General features: G+C 47.6%; 1 protein-coding gene across 5 annotated transcripts in view; it reads right to left on the reverse strand.

The window, feature by feature from the left end:
* cemip (cell migration inducing hyaluronidase 1) overlaps positions 1-24,554 on the reverse strand; it is a 222,443-nt gene that overhangs the window by 63,903 nt on the left and 133,986 nt on the right. For all 5 annotated transcript variants that reach the window (XM_086222956.1, XM_086222957.1, XM_086222959.1 and 2 more), the window contains one exon: positions 16,324-16,393. In XM_086222956.1, the coding sequence (XP_086079082.1) occupies positions 16,324-16,393 (70 nt within the window). The remainder of the gene's footprint in view (positions 1-16,323; positions 16,394-24,554) is intronic.

A 24,554-nucleotide genomic window follows, 5' to 3' on the forward strand; every position in this document is an offset into this window, starting at 1 on the left:
CACAGAAAGAAGTGGTGGTCTGGAGGGGTATTACCTCTTTCACATTCGTCATTGCGACACAGAAAGGTTTTATTGCACCGACTGTCCTTACCATGGAGATCTAGGCATTTGGGACAGGCTTTGGTCTTTTTTGCTTGGGCTCTCCGCTCCAACGGGCTGGACTTCTTGAACACCTTACAGTGGTATAAACGTCCATTGTGTCCCTCTTCACCACATACACCACAAGGCTCTTGCAATGAGTCTCCCCTTGACTCACTTGCTGTGGCCTTGGTAAAAGACCGTCTCTCCTGCCTTCGCTCCCCCAGCCTTTCTTCAGTCTTCTCACGTGGGCTAGGTTCAGATGCTCTGGCAGAGTTTGGTCGTCTGGTGATCTGTAACTGCTCCAACTGCACCAGAACCGTTTTCTGATCTCTCAGAAACTGCCACAGTTTGTCGAACCGGTTCCGTGGGTTGACGTTGCTGGCCATGTCGCACTGGTACAACAGCCACCTTTCCTTTTGAGGACAACAAACCACTGAAAGAGCATCTACTGATGCTGAAAAATAATTTGTTCAATGAGTGAATTAGGGCACCGTAGCACTGATGTAACACTGTTTGCCTACCTCAGATGCAAGATGTAGCACTGTTTGATGAACCCAGAAGTAAGATATAGCACCGTTTGACGAACTCAGATGTAAGATGTGGTGCTGTTTGTACTAACCCTTAGAAGTGAGATGTTGTACTGTTTGCCTTACCTCAGTAAGATGTAACACGGTTTGCCTACCTCAAATGCAAAATATAGCACTGTTTACCTACCTTAGATGTAAGATGTTGTACATGTTTGCCTACCTCAGTAAGATGTAGCACCGATTGTTAGGGCTGGGCAATATGGATGAGGTATAAAAATGTTTTTGACCACATAGGCTACATCTTTAAATTTTTCCGTTTAAAACTATTACGCAATAAATCAGAAGAGCAGCTATTGTGAATCATTGTTAATACAGAAATATCACAACATTGCCCAGCCCAATGTTATGCACTGAATACTTTATGGAAAGTGACTGTTCTATTCATACATTATATACAGTGCATTCAGAAAGTATTTGCACCCTTTAACTTTTTTCACATTTTGTATTGTTGGGGGTGCAAATACTTTCCAAATGCATTGTATGATTAATGTTGTGTTGCCTAATAGTGTTGAATTAAAAAAATGTTGAAATTTAACACTGGTGTCACTTTCATTCTTTCATTCTAACATTATTGGCTGATTCTACTTTTTTGTTGTGGTCTGGCATTTGTATTTGAGTTTAGAATGACTCGGAATTTTGTGTGTATTTCCCACAGACTTTTAGTTGAGGAATATTTAAAGTTTTGAGAGTATATCTCCCAAACTATAAGTTGTGGAATATTAATTATTTTAAGTTAATTTTAAGATAATTTAAGGCAACTGTAAGTATAATTTTTATTTTATGTTTATTTAAAACTTTAAAACATCACTAAAATGTATTGTGTAATCTGTTACACAATAAATTTTGAGTTAACTCAGCTTGTTAGGGTTTACAGTGGATAAAAAGCGCGTGATGAGAAGAGTGATGTACAGTGCAGCCACTTAATAAACCCCCGTCTCTTCGGCAAAACGGCCTCTTCCTCTTTGAATGTGTGCTGCCGCTTCAACAAGTGTGGTGTCAAGTGTTTTTATGGGAGTAAGTTAGCCCCAAGGGAAGCTACGGTACTTCGGCCCTAGAGAAGACGGATCTCCCCTGTGTCTCCCGACCACGGTCAGGAACAAAAGCAGGAAAGGTTAACACTGGCGACGACGAAGGGCCACTCAGGTTGATAAAAGAGTGGTGAGCACCTAACATTTAAGGACAATAGCGGCTAGAGCTGAGTGACTGCAATGTAACTGTGATAGCAGCTGAGCTAACATGCCGGCCGCTTGCTACCCTCCTGATGTTTGCGAACTAGAAACATAGTGCTCCAATCCTTTTGTGCCGTTAACCCATGTTAAGAATGAACAAGATACTGTAGATGCTTGTGAGTGCGGGGCGGAGAGAAAACGTGAGCCCTACAACCCCTTTTTTTATGATGAGAGCTCCACTAGTATGGATGCTAATACAGGAGTTTCACTGACACTGATCAGCAGCCTCGCCTCGTTTTCCACCACAAATCCCTTTCTCGGAGCTGACAGCCAAAGTCATGGCGCTGTGGAAGGACCAGGTGTCTACATGCCCCTATACCCTGCCCCAAATGTGCCATTGAAAGTGCATTATGTAGACACAAACCCCTTTTCCAGGGCTCACATGAGAAGTTTTGTACATAGCACACCAGTTGCTCCCAAATCAGAAGTAAAAACACTTCCCATGTTGTACCCTTGCATTAACACAGAAGAGACTGTTAAACATGGACATGCCAAAACAAACCATCCTTTTTTCCTTCTCCATCCAACAGTGATGAGGACTACAACCGTAGGAAGCGAGTCCCCACTGTACAGCCTGGACAGTATGTAGGCAGCACACCATGGAGAGTTTCTTCACAGATTTGAAAGTTGTGTGGAGGCAAACCACTGGTCAGCCAAAACCATGGCCACCCAGCTGAGATACTGCCTTACTGGAGCCGCAGGCGCCATTGTGCACAGGAACCCTCATTCATCTAGATGGATTACCGCCTCCTGCTGGAGGAACTCGAAACTGCATATGGCCCTTCTTCAGATCACACAGCAGCTGTGGCAGCGGAGCTGAGGCAAAGACTACGCAAACCTGGTGAGGCTCTCCATGTGTTCAGAGATGAAATTCATGGGAAAGTAGCCATAGCGTATGGAGATTGGTCAGAGGCAGAGCAAGATGCTATGGCTGTCGAAGTTTTCACAAATGGCCTGGGTGATGCAGAGCTTGTCCAAAGACTGTTAGAAAAGCGCCCAGACACCCTAGCCAGAGCTTATGAGATAGCCCATCGCTTTGAAACCACGAAGAGAGCTGCATCATACGTCACCAGCGCCATGCAGCTGGGGGCCTGTAACCTTGCTGAATGCAGGCCCCAGGCTGCTGTTGTCAGAGAAAGAGACCTGAAGGAGACTGTAAGTGTCCCTAAATGCTGCAGTGGTTGATCCAAGTGTTCCAGAGACTTCAACAAGTGAACATTAAACTGAAGCCAGCTAAATGCCCTCTGTTCCACTGCAAAGTTGCCTATTTACAGTAGGTCACATGGTGTCTGAGCACGATGTGGCCACTGACCCTGCAAAGATCCACAAGGTCCAAGCTTGGCCCCCTCCCACATCAGCCCAAGAGGTTAGATGTTTCACTGGCTTCACCTCTTATTACCGCAGATTTGTAAAGGACTTAGCTAAAACAAAACACCGGGCGGACTTGAAGCGGACATCCACTGCTCAAAGCACAAGTTTTATGACCGGACTCCGCGTACGTTCAGCTGGAAGTCTAAAAACTTTACTGGAGGAGGCAAACTCCTTCCACCTGTCCTGAGTGATTTACTGTAGCGGTTTCTGCATTCGGCAGAGGGTGGACACTGAACAGGGCGGACATGTTGGCTGTGTTTGTACTTATTGGGGCTGTTTGTAGCACTATGTTGTCATGGTAACGTGATCATGCCCTGTTCCTTCTTTCAGGACGTTGATCATGAGGTAGGTTTGTGCAATGACGTGCCAGCGGGGACCCTCTGCTGTGAACAGGAAAACATCACTCACACCACAATGCCATCGCTGAGGAATCACTACAGCCTATTAGGGCATGGCGTTGTTTATTTCTTTTGTTGTTGAAAAAAGATATGGTCAATTAAAAAAAATTGGATCTATGTAATGTTGCAGTATGTATTTTGTTTTGGTTGAAAGACATATTTCGAGTTTCAGGACCTAAAAATATTTCTTTTGTTTGTAAAACAAACTTATGTTCAATAAAAAAAATTGGATCAATGTAATGTTGCAGTCCCTGTATTTTGCATGGCTCTATTGATTTAAAGACATATTTTGAGTTTCAGGAATTGAAAAGTTAAGTTTGGTCAGTTAGAATATACAATTTAATAAAATAACATGAAAATTAAGTAAAAGTAATTAAAAACCAATTTGTGCCACAGACATTAACATTGTGTTGCGGGGTACTTAAAAGACTTCCCTCAACAGGTTTTGGATAAAGTATAAATCCAGAGATCTTGAAGCTCTGCGCTCTTCCACACAGTGTGACATCTATTTTAATTATTAGAGAGCTGCTTTACAGCAGGTCTATTATACAGAAACTAACAAACTGCTGGTGGTTTGTGAACCTCACTGCATTTGTTCATTTGAAGTGATGAACTCCTGGCACATTTCAGAGCTGGGTGAACCTGGAGTCATGCTCACGTTGATGTTCATTAGCATCATAGTGTATCTTTTGTTGTGGCTCGGCCTACCATTCAACCTCCCTTATGTGAACACGTTGCTTTCCCTGAGACATCTGAGCGTGCCGCTGGGGAGTTGTGTAACCGGCAACGAGAGCGGATGAAGCGCACGTCATGACACACCTGCAGCTCACCCGCTCATTACTCACCTACATCTAATCAGCGCCCTCTGGCTAGTATAAATTTGTTGGCCTCCCAGTCCTCAGATACGAGTTCATCCTGAAGAATACAGACTAGTTTCCTCAGTGTTCGCTGCCCTATATTGTTCCTCTGTGTCGATGCCCTGATTTTGTTATTGCTATTCGAGTTTCAGACCCCAAAGGAACATTTGAGTTGTTGTACCTCAAAGGAACACCAGAGTAGTAAACCCTTGCCAGTTTGGCATCTCACCTGTTGTCTTGTGTTGTGGGCTATTGGGTTCAGTTTACAAACCTGAACAGTACGAACTCGCCGTGTCGAACCCAGCCGACACAGACAATGCAGCGGCAAACCCCATTCAGCCTGCCCTTATTAAACAAATCCAGCTTACGGCCACCAACAGCCAGCAAATGCAGGAGGCCTCTGTTGCCATGCAGAGCCTCCAGGCTCAGGTGCAAGCCCTCCAGGCCTCTGTGGATTCCCTTTCTGCCCAGCAGGCGACGCTCGTGAGCCAACAAGCTGAGATCCTTAAGCAGTTGTGGACTTGCCGATGCCCTAGACAACCCTGACGGGTATGTTCCAGTTTCCCCAGAGCCCTGTGTCTCCAATCCCCGGCCTTTTGATGGCAACTGTGAGACCTGCGCCACGTTCCTCATGCAGTGTGAGCTGGTCTTCACCCATCATTCCAGGAGGTTCACCACAGACGCTGCCCGTGTTGCTTACATTACCAACCTGCTGACTGGCCGCGCAGCTCAGTGGGCCACTGCTTCCTGGTCCATGGGGGCCAGTTTCTGCTACTCCTATGCGGACTTCGTGGCTGAGCTTCGGAAGGTATTCCATCATCCCGCCTACAGTCAGGATCCCGGAACTCGGTTGATCAGGATCCAGCAGGGCAGTGGCAGTGTCACGGATTACTCGGTCGAGTTCAGGCTGGCTGCAGCGGAGAGCGGCTGGAATGACCAGGCATTTCGGGTCACCTTCCGTAGAGGCCCTCAGCGACGCCGTCAAGGATCAGCTAGCCACCCGAGAGGATCCTACCTCCCTCGACGACCTGATCAGTCTTGCCATCCGCATTGATGGACGTCTCCGGGAGAGGAGGCGCGAGCGAGCCCTACGTGGATACATGGCTACTGCTCAGTCGTCCAGGACTTCGGACGGGGGCCCTTCTCCGGCACATGCCACTTCCCCTGTGGCAGGCCTCTCCACCCCCCAGACAACAATGGAGGAGTAACCTATGCAGCTTGGACGCACACGACTGACTGTAGCTGAACGTGAGTTCTGGTTTAAGGCAGGCCTATCTATTGTGGTCTCAAGGACACCGGATCAGTAACTGTCCCACGCGACCAAAAGACGAGGCTCACTGGGACCCCGGGAGGGGCTTTTCCTGTTCCCGCCATCCTACTCCAGCTATCTATAACAAGCACCGCATCCCTGTGTCTTTTAAACCAGACAACACTCTGAGACAAAGACTGGTTCACCCCAAAGATCCCACCCCTCACAGCCAGAAAAGCAATCTGGTATACGCTGTCAGTTGCAGTGAGGCCTGCACGGATCTCTACATAGGGGAAACCAAACAGCCCCTCAACAAGCGCATGGCCCAACATAGAAGAGCCAACTCTGGAGGACAGGACTCAGCGGTTTTCCTCCACCTCAAGGAGGAAAGCCACTCCTTCCAGGACGACCATGTCCAAATCCTCGACAGAGAGGACAGATGGTTTGAAAGAGGAGTTAAAGAAGCCATCCACGTCAGGATAGAGAAACCATCTTTGAACAGAGGAGGTGGACTTGGACATTTCCTTTCACCTATTTACAACCACGTCCTTTCAAAGCTTCCCCAAAGAGTTCAGCTGAAAGACCCATGTGGAACGGCTGATGCCAGCACAGCCCGTTAGCATCTGAGTGGTCGGTGAAACTCCCTAACGACCACCCCTGAAACTCCCTGACACCGCACAACGACTGTCGTTTGGGGAGGCCAGGTGAGTCTCGGGAGGGTCGTTTCCACCACAATAGCACTGACCACTCCCACATAGGTTTATAAGCTGGAGTTTCCACACTCTTCACTAGAACTGAAGAAGCCTCTCGGATGAGAGGTGAAACTACTTCAAGATAAACTTACGTCCAGTTGACCAGATTTTACTTCGCTTCGATCTACGATGACCTGGATGAATGAGAACCTACACAGACATCTTACTCCAGCTAACCATCTTGTGAGTGTCACCCTGGCTTGGGCAGACCAGCGGCTCACTTTAGGCGCACTCATCAATTCGGGGGCTGATGGGTGTTTCCTGGATTCTACATTTGCTGTGCAAGCCAACATCCCACGGGAGAGATTGGAGAAGCCAGTGGAGGCTTTCACTCTGGATGAGCGCCGTCTAGCCAGTGTAACCCAACAATCCTGCCCTGTATCTCTCACTATTGCTGGGAACCATGTGGAGAGCCTCCAGTTCTTCATCATCCAGTCTCCGTCAGTCCCTGTGATCCCTGGGCGTCCCTGGTTAGCTCAGCATGAGCCATACGTTGCTTGGGCCTCTGGCAACATCCTGGAGTGGAGCTCCCTCTGTGTCGCGCGGTGTCTGCAGACTGCACCTGGCCGAGCAGTCCGGACAGTCCCCAGTGCCTCTCCCCCCGATCTTTCCTCTGTCTCTCCCGAGTATCATGAGGTCTGGGAGGTCTTCAGCAAGACGCAAGCTCAGTCTCTTCCTCCCCATCAGCCTTATGACTGTGCTATCAACCTCCGCCCGGGGATCCCTCTTCCTAGCAGTCTGTACAGCCTTTCTGTCCCCGAGAAGACAGCTATGGATGAGTACATTTCAGAGTCGTTGGCAGCAGGGCTCATCCGACCTTCATCCTACCCGGTGGCAGCTGGTTTCTTTTTCGTAAAGAAGAAGGATGGTGGTCTCCGGCCCTGCATAGACTATCGCCAACTCAACGACATCACCATCAAAAACAAATATCCTCTACCTCTGATGAGCTCCACCCTCGAACCCCTCACCCAGGCTACTGTCTTCACAAAACTGGACCTCCGGAATGCGTACCATCTCGTCCGGATCCGGAAAGGGGATGAGTGGAAGACAGACTTTAAGACTCCCCGTGGTCATTATGAGTACCTGGTAATGCCGTTCGGCCTCACCAACGCCCCGGCGGTGTTCCAGGCACTCATGAATGACATCCTCCGCAACATGCTGGACCGATTTGTTGTGGTCTTCCTCGACGACATCCTCATCTTCTACAGATCCCTCAAGGAGCATGTCCAGCACGTGCGGCAGGTTCTTGAACGCCTCCTTCATAACTGACTCTTCGTCAAGGCTGAGAAATGCCGGTTCCACTCTGATTCTGTGGATGGGCTCTGGAACACCAGAGTAGTAAACCCTTGCCAGTTTGGCAATCTCACCTGTTGTCTTGTGTTGTGCTAAAGGTTTACAAACCGTAACATCATTTTGTTCTCGCTCAATGGGTGGTCGCCAGACAAAGAGGTTCCCAGCCCCCCACATTGTTCCAGAGTATGGCCATTGAAAGAGGCCAATACAGAGAACCAATACTAATATGACTTTCTACTGGCCTTCTCATGGTCTATTTTTGCAGAGAGCCGCGCGCCTGTTGCGTAAATCACTGGCAAGCCCTGGAATCTCCAGATGACGCGCTGCAGCAGACACGCAGAACCGGCGCAACTCTCCCACTGCTCATGCTGGCATGACCATGAGACGGGAAATAGACAGTCAAACCAGTATCATATGAGTGTTTGACAGCGATTATAATGTCTGTATCTGCATATGTGGCACGGATGAGAAAATACGCACTATGAGAGGGCCAGGAGTTCTCCAGCATCTCTGCTGCAGCTCCGTCTCTGTTCCAGTGCAAAGTTAAGTAAAATTACATCATCATTTTTGTTGATAATTTAAAAGCAAACTTCATGTAAACAAACTTAAAAAAAGATGACAACTGAATATTTTTGACTGTTTCTGTAGTTTGAGGTATGCTTATCATATGATTATATACGACTTTTTTTTACATTAGTTTGTTTTCTTAAAATTGTATTTTTTTTATTGAATTGCAATTTTTGCCAATTACCGCAATTTTACAGCAAAAACTCACATAAAACCTCACAAATTATCACGCAATTTTTGAATAAAGCCGCTGCAAAATCAAGCTTTTTTGATCACACAATCACAAAAAAAACTCTGCGAAATCTTGGAGGGACTGGTATACATGTATGTACGCATACAGTATATTGTAAGAGAAAAAGTCAGGTATTATCAATTTGCAAATCGAAAATATGTATTAAAGCAAAACTAAAGCAGAAGATGAATGCAGTAGAGTAAAAATCTTCTGCCATCTCCTGGTGACACACCCTGCAATTGTAGAAATGGGTGTGATCATAGTGGATTCTGGGCACACCCCCAAGAGGGGGGGGGGGGGACTCCCAGTGGCTGGAAACTGGCTGGAGACCGACTGGCAGCCGGATGGCAAGGCAATTTTATCTGTATAGCCCGTTTTCACAAACAGTTTGTCTCAAAGGGCTGGATGGCCTCTGGATGTCAGAAGAAATTCCAGGCAGCTGGATCTGTAGGTCATATGGTGTCTGAGCACGGTGTGGTCACTGACCCTGCAAAGATCCACAAAGTCCAAGCTTGGCCCCCTCCCACATCAGTCCAAGAGGTTAGACGTTTCATTGGCCTCGCCTCTTATTACTGCAGATTTGTAAAGGACTTAGCTTCCATTGCCGAACCGTTACAAAGTCTGACAAGGCACTCTTCTAGTGGCATGCGAAACACCAAGCTGCCTTTGACATGCTTAAGCACCTCTTCACCACTGCCCTTGTCTAAGGGTACCCACTGGACAATGGTGAAATGATCCTTGACACGGTTGCTTGTGATACAGGTGTCGGCGTCGTCCTATCACAAATAAAGGATGGTGCAGAAAAAAAGAACTTTATTTTTGAGGTAGAGAACTTTTAAAAGTTATTCTTTACACATTAACAGTATGCAAATAAGCTTTGATATATGTAACCTACCGTCGATTAGCTTTAGCTACCACTCGCTAACAAGAGAACACGTCAAAGTAAACACCGATAAATGTGATAACTCTAGGCAACACATACTTCAAGTTATACTGTTACCAATCTCTATATCTCTAAATCTATACAGGTCCAAGTGTCTGTCTTGGAGGTGCTTTGCTACATTTGTTGTGTTCACTTCTTTTGTCTGCACAGTTCTGTTGCATCTCTTGCATATCGGCTTGCTGCTGTCCTTTGGCTTTCCTTGTTCATCCTACTCAAATCCAAAGGAACCTCCAAACGGCACTTCTGCTGTTTTGTTTATTGATTAAAACTGGTTACGAAGGTCCTGCAGATGTCACCTCATGGCAGCTTACACACGTAGACAACACAAAAAAAAAAAAGATGTACCTTCAGGCTCAGGCCCTAATTAAAGCTTCAAGCAGCGTTGTTAGGGCCTGAGCCCCCGCGCAGCCTATGGCCTCGTTGTTGACGCCGGCCTGAATCCAACGGTGTAATTGGTAAATCCCTAGGCCTTGTAGTTTAGGAGATAGAAGCCTGAGTCTGATGCAGAGAGTGAGCGCAGAGCTGAGAGCTGGCCCTTTAAGAACCCCTCCCCCGCTGCAATGTCTTTGATCTGTGCTGGAGTGGAGAGAGAGGAGGATTAAGAGAATTGGAGTGTGGAAAAGCTGAATAAGTCGGCATACGTTGGTCAAAAGTGACACATAATACCATACTTTTGTAGGGATTTTTGTCACAAATTCAGTGGTGTGTTTGTTAAAGCTGTGGGATGTATGCTGTAGACGTGAGAAGCATTTGTATGACAGTATGTATCCTGAGAGGACACGGTCTCCCCATAGGCTTCCATTCTACGCGTGAAACGTGTCTCCCCCACTTTGACGGCTTATAAAATCCAAACCGAGCAATTTATATAAAAACTTTTAATAACTTTTAATCAGCACAGTTGGGAGAGTAATGTGTGAAAGTTTGTCAGCGATAGCATGAGGAGATAGATTTTGTTCGGGGAGTAAAAAAAGTCCTAATTTTGACAGTTTTGTCCAAATTGTAGACATTCTGTTGTAGATAGGTGAGGGGTCAGAGTGTATGATTTTGGGGTCTTCATGAGACGAGTCCAACAGTGTTGGTCCCATGTTTGTGGGACATTCGTGGGAGGACTTATAGCACTTCAAATTATCTTAAAATTATCTTTTAGTTGTTTGGCTCCGTAGGTGGCGCTATAGACTTTTTTGTTGTTTTTTTGTGAGATTTGTGAATGTTTAGCCAAACCGGACAAGTGTGCTGAATTTCAACTGATTTCATGCATGTTCAGGGGGTGAAATTAGATTATGCGCGTTATATGCATAATGCGCATATTGCAGGCGCTCTTTAACAGCAAGAACAGTATAGTACCAGGTTTTGAAAGGGTGTGTATGTGAAAACTGGCTCCGGGCCGTCTGGCTGAGCTGCCTCATGGGTGTTGGGGGGGGGGGGGGGCTGGGACAGTGTTTGGTGTGTGTTTTTAGTGCTACTAATGTGTTGCTCTGCCGAGCAAACATAGTAGGGTCTTTGACCTGAAGTATCTTCAGGCACCTGAGCCTAAATACAGCCAGCCGTGTTTGTGTGAGCGAGGCAGGAGGGGAGGGGCTGCTGCACAATGGCTCGCTCCCCAGGGCAGCGCTGTCTGTATTTAGGGCTGGAGATCCTATTATTTTTTTTTTTTTTTTTGTATGTGTGTGTGTGTGTGTGTGTGTGTGTGTGTGTGTGTTTTGGTGGCGGCGGTGCATGTGTAAACCAAGGAGGCAGGCAGAGTATCGATACTATTGAAAAGTCATTCAGTACCGTTATTACTTTTCAAAAATCATATTTAATTGATAAATCAATATTTTTGACAACACTAGCTGGCATATGGAAGCCATAAACTGGCCTAAGCCGAACAGCATTATTGTACCACGAGACAGGAGCTGGTAGCTATTGTTGATTTCACAACACACTTCCAGCAATATCTTCTTGGGCGTCGTTACAAGGTGCGTACTGGCCACAGCAGCCTGCACTGGCTAACAGATGAAAGAGTCAGAAGGTCAGTTATCCCGGTGGCTTGAGAAGCTAGCTGAGTACGACTTTGAAATCATTCATCACCAAGGTCACTTGCAAACTAACGCTGATAGTCTGTCCTGCAGGCCCTGCCGCCAGTCCTGTCCATGTTGTCTGCAGGACCCCTCACAGCAAAGAACCACGAGTCACAGAGCGGTTCAGTGTGATTTGGACTCCAACTCCAGTTCCCGGTTGCTGAGTCTGGTGGGGGTGGAGTCATGCACAACAACTACAGCTGTGAGTCTGGTGGGGGTAAGCGTAAACAACCGGACCAATGCAGACACTAAAACAGAGACAATCTATGTGAGTGATACAAACGAGACCACACTGTTTTCTGGCTGGACTACGGAGGAGTTGCACCAGGCCCAAGCTGCCGACACAGACATTGCACCAATCAGAGCTTGGTTGGAGGCCAGCAGTGAGCGCCCCCCCTGGACCACAGTCTCTCCATGCAGCCCGGCCACCAAAACAAACTGGAATCAATGGAACAACGCTTTTACTGTTTGGATGACACACAGTTCCATCCCCAAATTGTCCTGCCATGCAAAATGCGCCAAATGCATGAGGGGCCAGTAGGTGGGCCTTTTGATATTGAAAGGCCTCTGGCCAGACTTCTAACCAGATACTACTGGTCCCATCTGAGGGAGGATGTGGCCCTCTGGTGCCGCACTTGCACTAACTGTGCCTGCAGAGCCCGACCCCACAAAACCCCACAAGCGCCTATGGGAACTGTAAGAGATGGAGCGCATTGGACTGAACATTATGGGCCCACTTAATGAGACAGAACTCAACAGCCGCTATGTGCTCATGATAGAGGAGTATTTCACAAAGTGGGCTAAAGCGTGTCCAATCCCAGACGAAAAGGCTGTGACGGTGGTGCACGTTGTTGCCACAGAATGGGTCTGCCACTTTGGAATGCCTCACTCTCTGCATAGCGACCAAGGGCGCACTTTCAAATCAGAGGTAATCCAGGAACTGTGTCATCTGTTTGGCATCGAGAAAAAAACACACAACACCATTCCAACCACATTCCAACGGCCAAGTTGAACGTTTCACTGCCACACTGCGAAAGATCCTGGCTTCAACTGCAGAGCGCTGCTGTTGAGATTGGGATCTAATGATACCATATGCAGTCATGGCCTATAGAGCGACCAAGCACAGTGCTACAAGTTTCACACCCAACTACATGATGTATGGACGTGAAATAAGTGAGCCAGTGGACCTTGTAGCCGGTTTGCCCCAGACTATGATCATGCACCATCAGCCCCAGAGTATGTGCAACACATGCGCAAGCGGCTGGAACTGGCTCACAACATCACTTTGAAAGCCCTGGGTGAGTCAGTCACACATGCTAAAAGGCAAAATGACAAGAATGCCTGTCACACCCAGTATAAAGTCGGAGATGCTGTGTGGTATCTTGTCAAGGGAACATGTCATGTCAAAAACAAGATCAAAAAGTTCCTCTCCTCTTACGAGGGATCCTTCTTCATTATGGGACAGTTGGATGATCTAGTCTACCGGATCCAGAAGAGCCCCAGAGCCAAAACCAAAGTTGTCCACCATGATCAGCTGAAGAAGTACAGTAGCCGTGAGCCCCTCGACAACACCTGGGTCCTGGACCAAGCCTAGGACTGGATGCCCTCAGAGATCCTGCCACCACATGTGGACGAGGACCCAGCAGAGCAGGACCCTGAGCTCCACAATCTTTTTTCTTCTCCCTCCAGGGATGGCCCCAGCAGCTCCCAGCTGTCTGCTCCATTTGCTGATGATTCCATCGGGTCTCTTCCATCCACTTCTTCCTATGTGATACTTGACCATGGCGGGGGTGCGGTGGGAGAACCACACCAACAGGCTCAGAGGACCGGGCCGGTACGGGGACTGGGTCACTAAGCTCTTGGTGTTCATATTTGCACCAGAAGCTTTATGGGTCACATTGGACTCTAGTCTTGTTTACAATGTTCTATGCCTTTGCTAAAAGAAGCAATTTTTCATGGTTTATCATTGTTAAAAAAAATGCTGAAGAGACAATATTCTTATATACTTGCACTATATTCCCTCTGAATGTATGTGCTCTGATTACCAGATCAGTTAGTCAGTGTCTCACCCATTCGCCAGAGAATAGATGTGAAAGTGTAATGTGGTCTTTTGTTTAATTAGAGACAATTTCATTTCTATGTTTATTCATGCACATGTTCACTGCTAATTGAGCTAGGTTTATCACTGTATAGGCACTTGTTATACTACCTACCTATTTGATTTGTGCAATATGTTGGACATAGCTACCTCTTCACATATTTTCTAGGCCTACAGATATAGCGATTGTGTACCAATTTTATGTGTTGTTTTGATGGACTGGAATTAGTGTTAATTGCCAAACCATGGTGTGGGTAGTGTTGTGGGATGTGTCTCATTGAATGTGTAGTCCAGGCAGCTCAGTGTGTGATTGGTAGTGAGTGAGTGAGCACGGCTGAGATGCGAGCTGCCACATTGTACGAGCCTGGAAAATGGAGAGAGCCGGAACCTGCGCATGAGAGAGGCGCAAGGAATGAAGCATGGCATCTTCAAAGTTGCCTTTCTGCTCAAGACAAATGTGAATGCGCAAAATTCAAGTACTGGCAGCAAACTATGAACAGCATAGCAAGGTCCTACAAGGCCTCCCTCAACAGAAAGTTATCAATGAATCACTAAAAGGGCCTTTGATTCTTGGAAGGCACGGACAGAGAAGTTTTTAAAGAGGTAACAGTGACAGTTCTGGAGGAACAAACAAACAAAATGATGGATTGTGCCATTGGTTAAGTGAAAAGGTCCAACTATATGTAGATGTACTAAAAGAGATTTCAAGCCAGACATCTTGACATGTAAACCTTCCTCTATGGGTGTCAGTGTGCTAGGGATTGCTGCAGAGCAATGTGAAATGTCTGATCAAATCTGTTGAAGAATAAATGAGGTCATTCACCCACTCTCGGTCCCCAGCAGCCTGGGAGTTTGGATCCTGTTGACCAGAGATGGTTCTCATATTCCTGCAAACTCCATTGCTGTTCCTCTGCTGCTCTTCCATCCTCTTCTGTAGCTGTGCTTCCCTTCCATGGTCTTCCTTCTCAGCTCCCTCTGCACAGCCTTCAGTTCCTCCTTATCTCCCAACTGAAAGGCCTTTTTCTTCTTTAGGAGAGCCTCTATGTCAAAATTAGTCCTTGGTTTGTTGATAGGAAAGCACTAGACAGTCCTGGTTAGTAAAGATTTTTTCCATACAAAAGTTAATGTTGTTCATAATGTAGTGTGTGAGATAATCATGTCCTTCCCGCGAGAAAGGGTTGAAAGTATATGAGGTACCTGCCTCCTTGGATTTTGTCTCTGGTGTGGCAAGTGACATATTGAATGAATGTGGGAAGAGTGGAGGACAGAAAAGCATGATTTTAGACCCCAAAGATCCCGCACCTGACTACAGTTCAATGGAGGACATAAACTGCAGCAGAAGTATTAGGAAAGGGTGGAATATACACTGCCATCATGATGGCATATAAGGAATCCCTCAGCAGCCAGTATAGCCTCATGCTAAAAGCTAACAGTTTGCTGTCCTTGATGCACAGCAAGTTGTAATTTCAAAGTGGTGTATCTGGAGTTACTCCACTTCTCATTCATAAAAACAATCTCACCAATTTCCCACTGTCCTGGCTGGCTACACCATTTTAAAATGTTCCAAGCATAACTTTTTATTTTTAATTTGGAATTCTTAGCCATGTCTCTGCAAAAACCATGATGCTGTGCTCCTGATATTCTGTCTTGTGACGGGTCAATGCAGCTAACGTGTTTACCTTGTTTGGGAGAGATATAACATTCCCCATAAAGATTGATGGGGAGACTGGTCTGTGTTATCTCCTCCTGGCAGGACTCTGGATTCTAGCATGACTGGCTCCTCCACAGTTTATGGGGGACATCAGGTTTCTCCTCTGGTCATGACCATGAAAAGTGGCAAAACCAGATTTGGTCTCCACAGTGCAGCAGTGATTGAGCTCGCAACACAAATGAAAAATAAAGCAGAAAAGCAAAAGAGAAGAAAAAAACAAGCAAGTGTGGCAACAGGTTGCCACATGTGCAGCACCATTATTTGTGTGCAAGCAAGAGAATCTTGTGGATTTCATTCATCACCTTTGAGAGTGAAAGCTTTCAATTCAACTAAAAATTGTCACTTTCTTGCAGATAAACGTCCATCCATTCATCCATTTTTAACCTGTTAAGGTTCGCAGTGGGGCCAGAGCCTATCCCAGCTGCCTTTTGGGCGAGAGGCTGTGAGGTGACAGTGCTAACCACTGCACCACCCCGCCACCTGTTGCAGGTAAATGACTAATACAATTAATATATAAAAGTCAGATTATAAAAAATAATCTGGTGGTGTGTCTCTTGCTGACAACTGGTCTAGGGTCTGGTCTGATAAATAAAAAAAAAAACCTTTTTGTCTTGCTGTCAGGGATGATCAAAGCAGTTGGAGATCAAAGATGACAGAATTCTGGCATTGCATAGCTTTTTAAAACTCTACTTGTCATTCTTTGCAGGTATGCTAATGAGAAAGTTACTCAACATCATTATGATTGTGGCCAGTAGTAGTGCCCTGTAGCTGCTTGATTCTGAATACAGCCATTAGTCTGACCTAGTATCATGGTAATGAGTCAGTCCAAAACCTGGAGGTACAGTGGTGAGAGATGGAGAGCAGAGACATGTGGGAGGAGACATGAGAGACTCACCTCTGAGCCTGCAGCTGCACAATTGATCAGGTTGTTATTGGGGTTGGCAATCCAGAAAGTTGAAGTTGCACTGGAAAAGAGGGAGGGTGTCACAGTGGGGAAGAGGAAAAAGAGTTTGTGTATTGAATCTCACACTTATGTTTCAACCACTGACGCAGTGATTGATGAATAATGAATAGCATCAAGAAATTTAACATTTTTGATTGGTGTGTGAACCTATTTAGTCTTTTAAATATCCAAAATAGAGGGAGAACTTGGACAGATTGGAACTGGGAAAATTTAAGAGAACCTGGAAAATTGAGACAGATTCATGAAGCCAATTATGTCAACTGATAGACTGAACAAGTTGAGGTACTGCTTGGTTCACCAGATTTGAATGTTCTTTTGTTTGATACACTGGTGACAGACAGAATTTTGATTCCAACAGCAGTTAAAATACATGGGGCTCAGAGTTACTGGTTGGATCCCCAGTTATTCCTCTAAGAATAGGAGGCAGCATGATAGCTGAAGTTGAGCAGATGTGCAGGCAGGCATGTCCTGCATATATGATTCAGAAACCCACAAATGCCATTGAAAAATAGCATTTAATCCTTTGAACCTTCTCTTTAACCTATGTAGCGATCCTATACATGTTTTAATGTATGATATTCCTGCACAGCTTCTTTACAAAAAAAAATCAAGACCAAGTCCACATTCTAGCTTAAGGATAGCAGCACCTCCTGTACACATGATTTGAGGAAGATGGCCTTGCCAGAACATCATTGGGGACACAGGAACACACTAAAACACTGTCATTTCCTGGGGCTTATGCACCTCTTGGTTACCCTGCACTTGGCTGAAGACATGACGGTCAATCCTGTTTCTGCAGTTTTCCAGCTGATCTATCCCAGCTGGCCCAGCCAATGCAGGTATCCTTGGTGCTCCACCAGGTAATGGCCACCATCTCAGCCAACTGGGTTATTACTGATCCAGCTGATCCAACCACCAACGCTAATCTTGTTGTTACCTGGCCACCACCTAAACCAGCCAGATTATTACAGCAGCCAACCTGCTTCTTCTTCTTTAGTTTTAATGGCTGTTGGCAAACCAGCTCATAGGTACATTACCACCACCTACTGCACTGGAGTGTAGAATAGTATATTAGCAGGAAAACACAAAACAAAACAAACAAAAACAACCTAAATTTTGTTTATTATTCCTCTTTCTTTCAAGTATTTAATGAGATATTCCCTTGATTTGTATTTTGTATAAGTCTGCAATGTAACACTGTGCTTTCCTTCATTTAATACTGCTATTTATTCTATCCTTTCTTCATCATATCTATTGCTCTATTGCATATCAGAGTTCCTTGAGTGTGTGATTTAATCCTGTATGTCCTATCCTGAAATGTGTGATGACTTTCTCCTTCCTTGAATTCCCACCCCATACTCTTAACTGCCACATGCTTTTGAAAGCAATACAGGTGTCTTGCCATGTCCATTAACTCCCAATACTCCTGCCAAGCTTTCTGCACCTCAATTCTTGCAATGGATTTTACTTCTGCTTTACGTCAGGGCATTGGTATGTTAATTAGTGTTTTCATGATTGTTTTCCCAAAATCTAGTCTAAGTCATTAACTTCTATTCCTACATGAGCAGGAATCCAAATGATGATGTCTAGTGCCGTGATATGTAGCTTGAATAGAGCATGATGTATTTCATACCAAACATCATGCCTTCATGATTTCCCAGAGCTGATACTCGAGAGTGCTGTTTGATTGTTGTCTTCTGTCTATTTTAATGCCAGTAATATATTTTTTTCACTGCAATCTCACCATGAGATATGAAAAAAGCCCTGTCTCTGTTTCTTGATATAATTTTGTTCTACTTTTAATTTTGGAACCATTTTTCCTTTTCCTTTTAACTTCATCTGCAACTTGTATCAATGGATGGAAAATTTCCATGGAGGTACAAATGACAATGGAACAGTGGAACTAGTCTGGCCCAGAGGGGGTCAGGGCCAGTAGTTGTTGTCAATGAGCGTGCGCAATATGCGCATTATGCGCATCACGCGCATAATGTAATTTCACCCCCTGAACATGCATGAAATTCGCTGAAATTCGGCACACTTGTCCAGTCTGGCTCAACATTCACTAATCTCACAAAAAAAACAAAAAAAAAGTCTATAGCGCCACCTATGGAGCCACACAACTAAAAGATAATTTTAATATAATTTGCAGTGCTATAACTCCTCCCACGAATGTCCCACAACCATGGGACCAACACCATTGGATTCATCTCATCAAGACGGAAAATTCATATACTCTGACCCCTCCCCTATCTACAACAGAATGTCCACAATTTGGACAAAACTGTCAAAATTAGCACTTTTTTTACTCCCCGAACAAAATCTATCTCTTCCTAAGGCATTAATGGTATCACTTCCAAACTTAGGTTTTTAGATGACTCACTCAGTTTCGATTTTAGAAGCCGTCAAAGTGGGGGAGACGCGTTTTACGTGTACAATCGAAGTCTATGGGGAGACCGTGTCCTCTCAGGGTGCATACTGTCAAACAAATGCTTCTCACGTCTACACCATACATCCCACAGCTTTAACAAACACACCACTGCATTCCTGACAAAAATCCCTACAAAAATATGATATGTGTCACTTTTGACCAACGTATGCCGACTTATTTCACTTTTCCACACTCCAATTCTGGTGCTCCTCCTCTCTCTCCACTCTAGCACAGATCAAAGACAGTGCAGCGGGGGAGGGGTTCTTAAAGGGCCAGCTGGCAGCTCTGCTCTCACTCTGTGTCAGACTCAGGCTTCTATCTCCTAAACTACAAGGCCTACAGATTTGACCAAGACACCGCTGGATTCGGGCCGGCGTCAATGACGCGGCCATAAGCCGCGCAGGGGCTCAGGCCCTAACAACGCTGCTTGAAGCTTTAAGTAGGGCCTGAGCCTGATGGTACTTCATATTGTAAACTGTTTTCTTCTCTGCAACAAAATCTACAGCACGTCTGTCCGTCCTGGGTGAGGGATCCCTCCTCTGTTGCTCACCCTAAGGTTTCTCAGATTTTTCCCTGTTAAAAGGGCTTTCTATGGAGTTTTTCCTCAGTCAATGTGAGGGTCTAAGGGCAGAGGATGTTGTTATGATGCCATGTAAAGCCCTTTGAGACAAACTGTGAAAACGGGCTATACAAATAAAACTGCCTCGCCTTGTCATTTCTCAATCATCTCACCTCCAGCACCTTTACTCCAGTCACATTTGATCTGCTGACACAACCATGGGCACTCCCAAGAAGACTACTCTTCTTACCTTTCCATCACCTCGCAACAAGAGTACTGAAATCTTTTGCCATCAATCTTACTCATCCGTATGGTTTCACAAAAAAAGCAATAATATTCCATTTTGCAAAACTTGAGCATTCTTAACCTCATCCCAGAACTTGCTTATTGATTTTGTCAGGGGAATAAGGCACTATTCACCAATCGATGCACTGTCTTGGGATAGCTCAGTGTTAACTTTATACTCTTCCTTCTGCCTTGCTTTCACTGTAACACTATTGATTTACTCGACCATAAGGGCCCTATTTAAGCAATCAATAAGCGTGGCAAAAATTGGGGCTCAGTCAAGTGCAAGCGTAATCCCTAGTTTCAGCTGGCGTATATGACTTTTTCACACCAAGCTACCTCGCCCTTAAACCAACAAATGAACTTGCACTCCACCTATGCCAACTGGGGATTAAGTGTATTAACAAGACTGGTCTGATGCAGCTATGGTGCATTGCTAATTTGGATCACCAGAAAATGTTTGTAAACTCCTGTAATTTCAGTCCAGCCATTTCAAATAGCCTTGCAGTCTGTCGCTCAACTGGAACTCAGCAGCTAACCTGGCTAGGACAGAAGGTAATACAGCCAATACAGCAACTAAGGGGCTAGTGTAGCAGCTAGCGTGGCCCCTTCATACCAACCTGATCCCACTCTTGGGTGACCACAAAGCAGCTCTGCTGTTGCAGAGGTGGCTCCTAACAGCAGTACTGTAGCAACAGCTCTCCAAAAAGTGCCTCAACAGCAGACTAACGGCAACCTATTGTCCTAGGACAGTGGCACTGTACCACCGGCAAGCCCAGTGGTTGCAGGCCCAGGAATTGGGTGGTTATAGCACAACAGTGCTGCTTTTAAGTTTTTACAAGCAATTTCAACTTCATGGTGTGTTTGAGCAATAGTCTGGGATTCGCTAATTCTATTCTGCAATAGGCGCTTTTACACTGGCCACCAAGCCGCGAAAATGCTTGTCTTTTTTTTGCTGCCGAGACCAAGGTTTCAGACAGAGTGCGGAATCCAAAGCATTAATGTACCTGTGTGAAGTGGGCGGAGGTGTCGATGATGACGCTGTGGCGGATACTTAAGGGGCGTGCCTCTCACCCAGAGGTGGATGGGTAAAGGGGCGTGTCTTGTGCCAAGGTTGTTGGCGCTCGGCGCCATATTGTTACTTTGTTCTGGTCTGCTTATGAATAAACACGTCTTGACCATCATAGCTCCCGAGTCATCCTTCACCTGCCACATCGGTGACCCCGTTGAACATGTCTGAGGCAGAAGAAAGCGGCGTTTCCTCATCCGCCATGTTGCCCCAACTCCAGCATCCAACCGGTGCAGCCGCAACGGTTAAGCTTCCCAAGTTCTGGCAGAGGGACCTGGCATCGTGGTTTCAGCATATCGAAGTGCTGTTCCACCTACGAGGACTCGGCGAGGATGACTCCAGATGTTACCTGGTCGTAGCGGCTCTGGACCAGCAAACGACGCGTCGGGTGATGCAACTGCTGCGGAACCCTCCACATCTGGGCAAATACGCGGAGCTCAAAAGAATGCTGCTCCGGAGATACAGCCAGTCCGCGACCGAGAGAGCGGACAAACTTCTTTCTCTCCCCGGAGTCGGCAACGGTTCGGCGGCGGACCTGATGGACAATATGCTGGCATTACTCGGCCCAGATGACGGCGGCTTTCTGTTCCCGCACCTGTTCCTCCGGCTCCTCCCACCTCAGGTGCACGCGGCTCTGGCCAACTCTCCCTGCCTCCTCTACGGTGATCATCGCGGCTTGGCGGAAGAAGCTGACCGGGTCCTGCTGGCCACCAGATGCCTCACCGTGTGGAGCGGGATGCCGGATCCCCCGCAGCTGGCGACGGAGGACGCGGACACGGCGGCCGTTGCTGGAGTTTCCACCCGAGGACGACGCGGTGACCAGCTGTGTTTCTTTCATCGGCGCTTCGGCAGCAAGGCTCGGCGCTGCACTCCACCGTGTGCGTTCGCGCCGTCGGGAAACGCCAGCAGCTGTGGGTGCCGGTGAACGAGAAGAGCTGCTGTTTATTAAAGACAGTCTGTCAGGATGACGCTTCCTGGTGGACTCCGGCTTGCAGAGGAGCCTCCTTCCACCGACCGGCTCAAATCTTCCATCCCGCGGCAGCGGCCCGCACCTGAGCACCGCCAACGGGTCGGCCATTGGGACTTTTGGCACCAGGTCGGTGACTGTGTGTTTCAGACACAGATTTTCTGTGTGCTAACGGTTGCTAGTCGATGTTGCTAATCGCCGTCTCATTGATGCTGTGTCTTTCACCAGGTACACGTGTCAGACTGGGGGAGCGGGAGCATTAACATGCGCCAGTTTTTCCGCTTCAGACAGCGTGTATCACCAGTTACTGTCGCGGTTCCCGTCACTCACCACTCCCGCCTTTTCCACCGCTGTCGGTAAACACGGCGCAGAGCACTTCATCCCGACTGTCGGCCCGCCTGTTTTCGCGCACGCACGGCGACTTGACTTGACTTGACTCCATGAAGTCCACTGTAGCGAAGGAGGAGTTCGCCAATATGGAGCGCCTGGGAATAGTGCGACGCTCTAACAGTCCCTGGGCTTCACTGCTACACATGGTGCCTAAGGCAGACGGGTCATGGCAACCGTGCGGGGATTTCCGGCGGTTAAATATCAACACCACGCATGACCGCTACCCAATCCCGCACATTCAAGACTTTCCCGCTCGCCTTGCGGGTACGACCATTTTCTCCAAAGTGGACCTGGTGCATGGTTATCACCAAGTTCCTGTGTGCGCAGAGGACGTGCCCAAAACCGCGGTAATCACCCCCTTCAGGCTTTTCGAGCTTTTCGAGTTTTTGCGGATGCCTTTCAGTCTTAAGGGCGCGGCACAAACATTTCAGCTGATGGATTCAGTGCTGTGAGACCTTGATTTTGTGTTCGTCTACCTAGATGACATATTGGTCGCCAGTCTGTCAGCCGACGCACACCTAAGTCACCTGGAATCGGTTTTCCAGCGTTTTGACGAGCATGGCTTGATCATCAACCTTGCCAAGTGCCAATTCGGTTTGTCGACCATCGACTTTCTGGGCCACCGTATTTCAGCCCAGGGTGCAGTACCACTACCCTCCAAAGTGCAGGCGGTCTCTGACTTTCCGCGCCCAGCCTCAGTCAGGTCGCTGCAGGAGTCTTTGGGGATGGTGAATTTTTATAACCATTTCCTTCCACGTGCAGCACACCTTCTGCAGCCACTGTATGAAGCCCTGAGGCTGAAAAAGGCCGGCAACCCGATCGAATGGACGCCAGAGCGAGTCCGAGCCTTCGAGGGGGCTAAGTCTGCATTAGCCAGGGCGGCGCTCCTTGCTCACCCCTCGCCCACTGCACCTGTCGCTCTAACAACCGACGCATCCGATGCAGCGGTCGGTGCGGTGGTCGAGCAACAGGTGGCAGGTGAGTGGCAACCGCTGGCGTCTTTTAGCCGTAAACTGCAGGAGAACGAGTGCAAGTATAGCGTCTTTGACCGGGAGTTGCTGGCGTTGTATTTGGCAACGCGGCACTTTCACTTCCTGCTCGAGGGACGGCCCTTTATGGCCTACGTCGATCACAAGCCGCTTACCTTTGCGATGTCCAAAGTAGCCGAGCCGTGGTCTGCTCGTCAGCAGCGCCACTTGGCAGCAGTCTCGGAGTTCACCACGGACATCCGGCATGTGGCGGGTAAGGAGAATTCGGTAGCCGACTGCTTGTCACGCGTGGCAGCCTGCCCCGTGTTCCTTGGCGTCGATTTTTCATCCATGGCTGCAGACCAGCTAGGTGATTCGGACATTCAGGCCCTTAAGACCACAGGTACGGCCCTGCAGCTTGTAGACACGGTTCTTTGCGACGGTGGCCCGACTATACTTTGCGATGTGTTGACAGGCCGACCCTGTCCCGTGGTGCCCTTGGCACGGCGCCGGAGGGTTTTCAACGCAGTGCACTCCCTCTCACATCCGGGAGTTAAAGCGACAGTGAAGCTGGTCAGCGCTAAATTCGTGTGGCCGGGCATCCGGAAAGAGGTCAGGGAGTGGGCTGCTGCATGCGTGGCCTGTCAGCGCGCTAAGATTCACCAGCACACGAAAGCACCACTTCAGCCTTTTGCGATTCCGGCTAGGCGTTTCGACCACGTGCACGTGGACTTGGTGGGCCCGTTGCCCCCCTCACAAGGTTTTACGCACCTGCTGACCATGGTGAACAGGACCACAAGATCGCCGGAAGCAGTCCCCCTGTCGTCCACGTCAGCAGCGGATGTGGCTCGTGCGTTTATTGCATCATGGGTCGCGCGTTTCGGGACCCCGTCACATATCACATCAGACAGGGGCCCCCAGTTCATTTCGGACCTGTGGTCTGAACTGGCTAGGTCCCTGGGCGTTCAGGTCCACCGGACCACGGCATATCACCCCCAGGCTAACGGTCTGTGCGAGCGGTTCCATCGCTCACTCAAGGCAGCCCTGCGTGCCGCCCTTGTGGATGGCAACTGGGTGGACAGGTTACCTTGGGTGATGTTGGGGCTGCGTTCTGCCCCTAAGGTGGATTTGGATGCCTCCCCTGCTGAGCTGGTCCTGGGTCAACCACTTCGAGTCCCAGGTGAGTTTTTGCCAGAAAGTGCGGCGCCGGGCTCATTTCCGACTGTGCGTCAGTCCACGGCAACTTCGAGTTTCGCACCTGCACCCATTCACCACTGTTTCCCACGTACATTCATGCCAACAAACCTCGCTGGTGCCCATTTCGTATTTGTACGTCATGATGCTCACGGTTCACCTCTCATGCCTCCGTACGACGGCCTGTTCAGGGTGCTGGAAGTGGGGGATAAGAGTTTTGTTCACGATGTGGGTGGGCGCAGGGAGCGTGTGACGATAGATTGAAACCTGTGCATGGTGTGGCCGGCGAGGAGATTCTCCCG

Source organism: Aulostomus chinensis, chromosome 2, assembly GCF_037954235.1.
Source record: "Aulostomus chinensis isolate RoL2024-O1b breed Wild chromosome 2, RoL_Achi_v1.0, whole genome shotgun sequence".
NCBI classification, from domain to species: domain Eukaryota; kingdom Metazoa; phylum Chordata; class Actinopteri; order Syngnathiformes; family Aulostomidae; genus Aulostomus; species Aulostomus chinensis.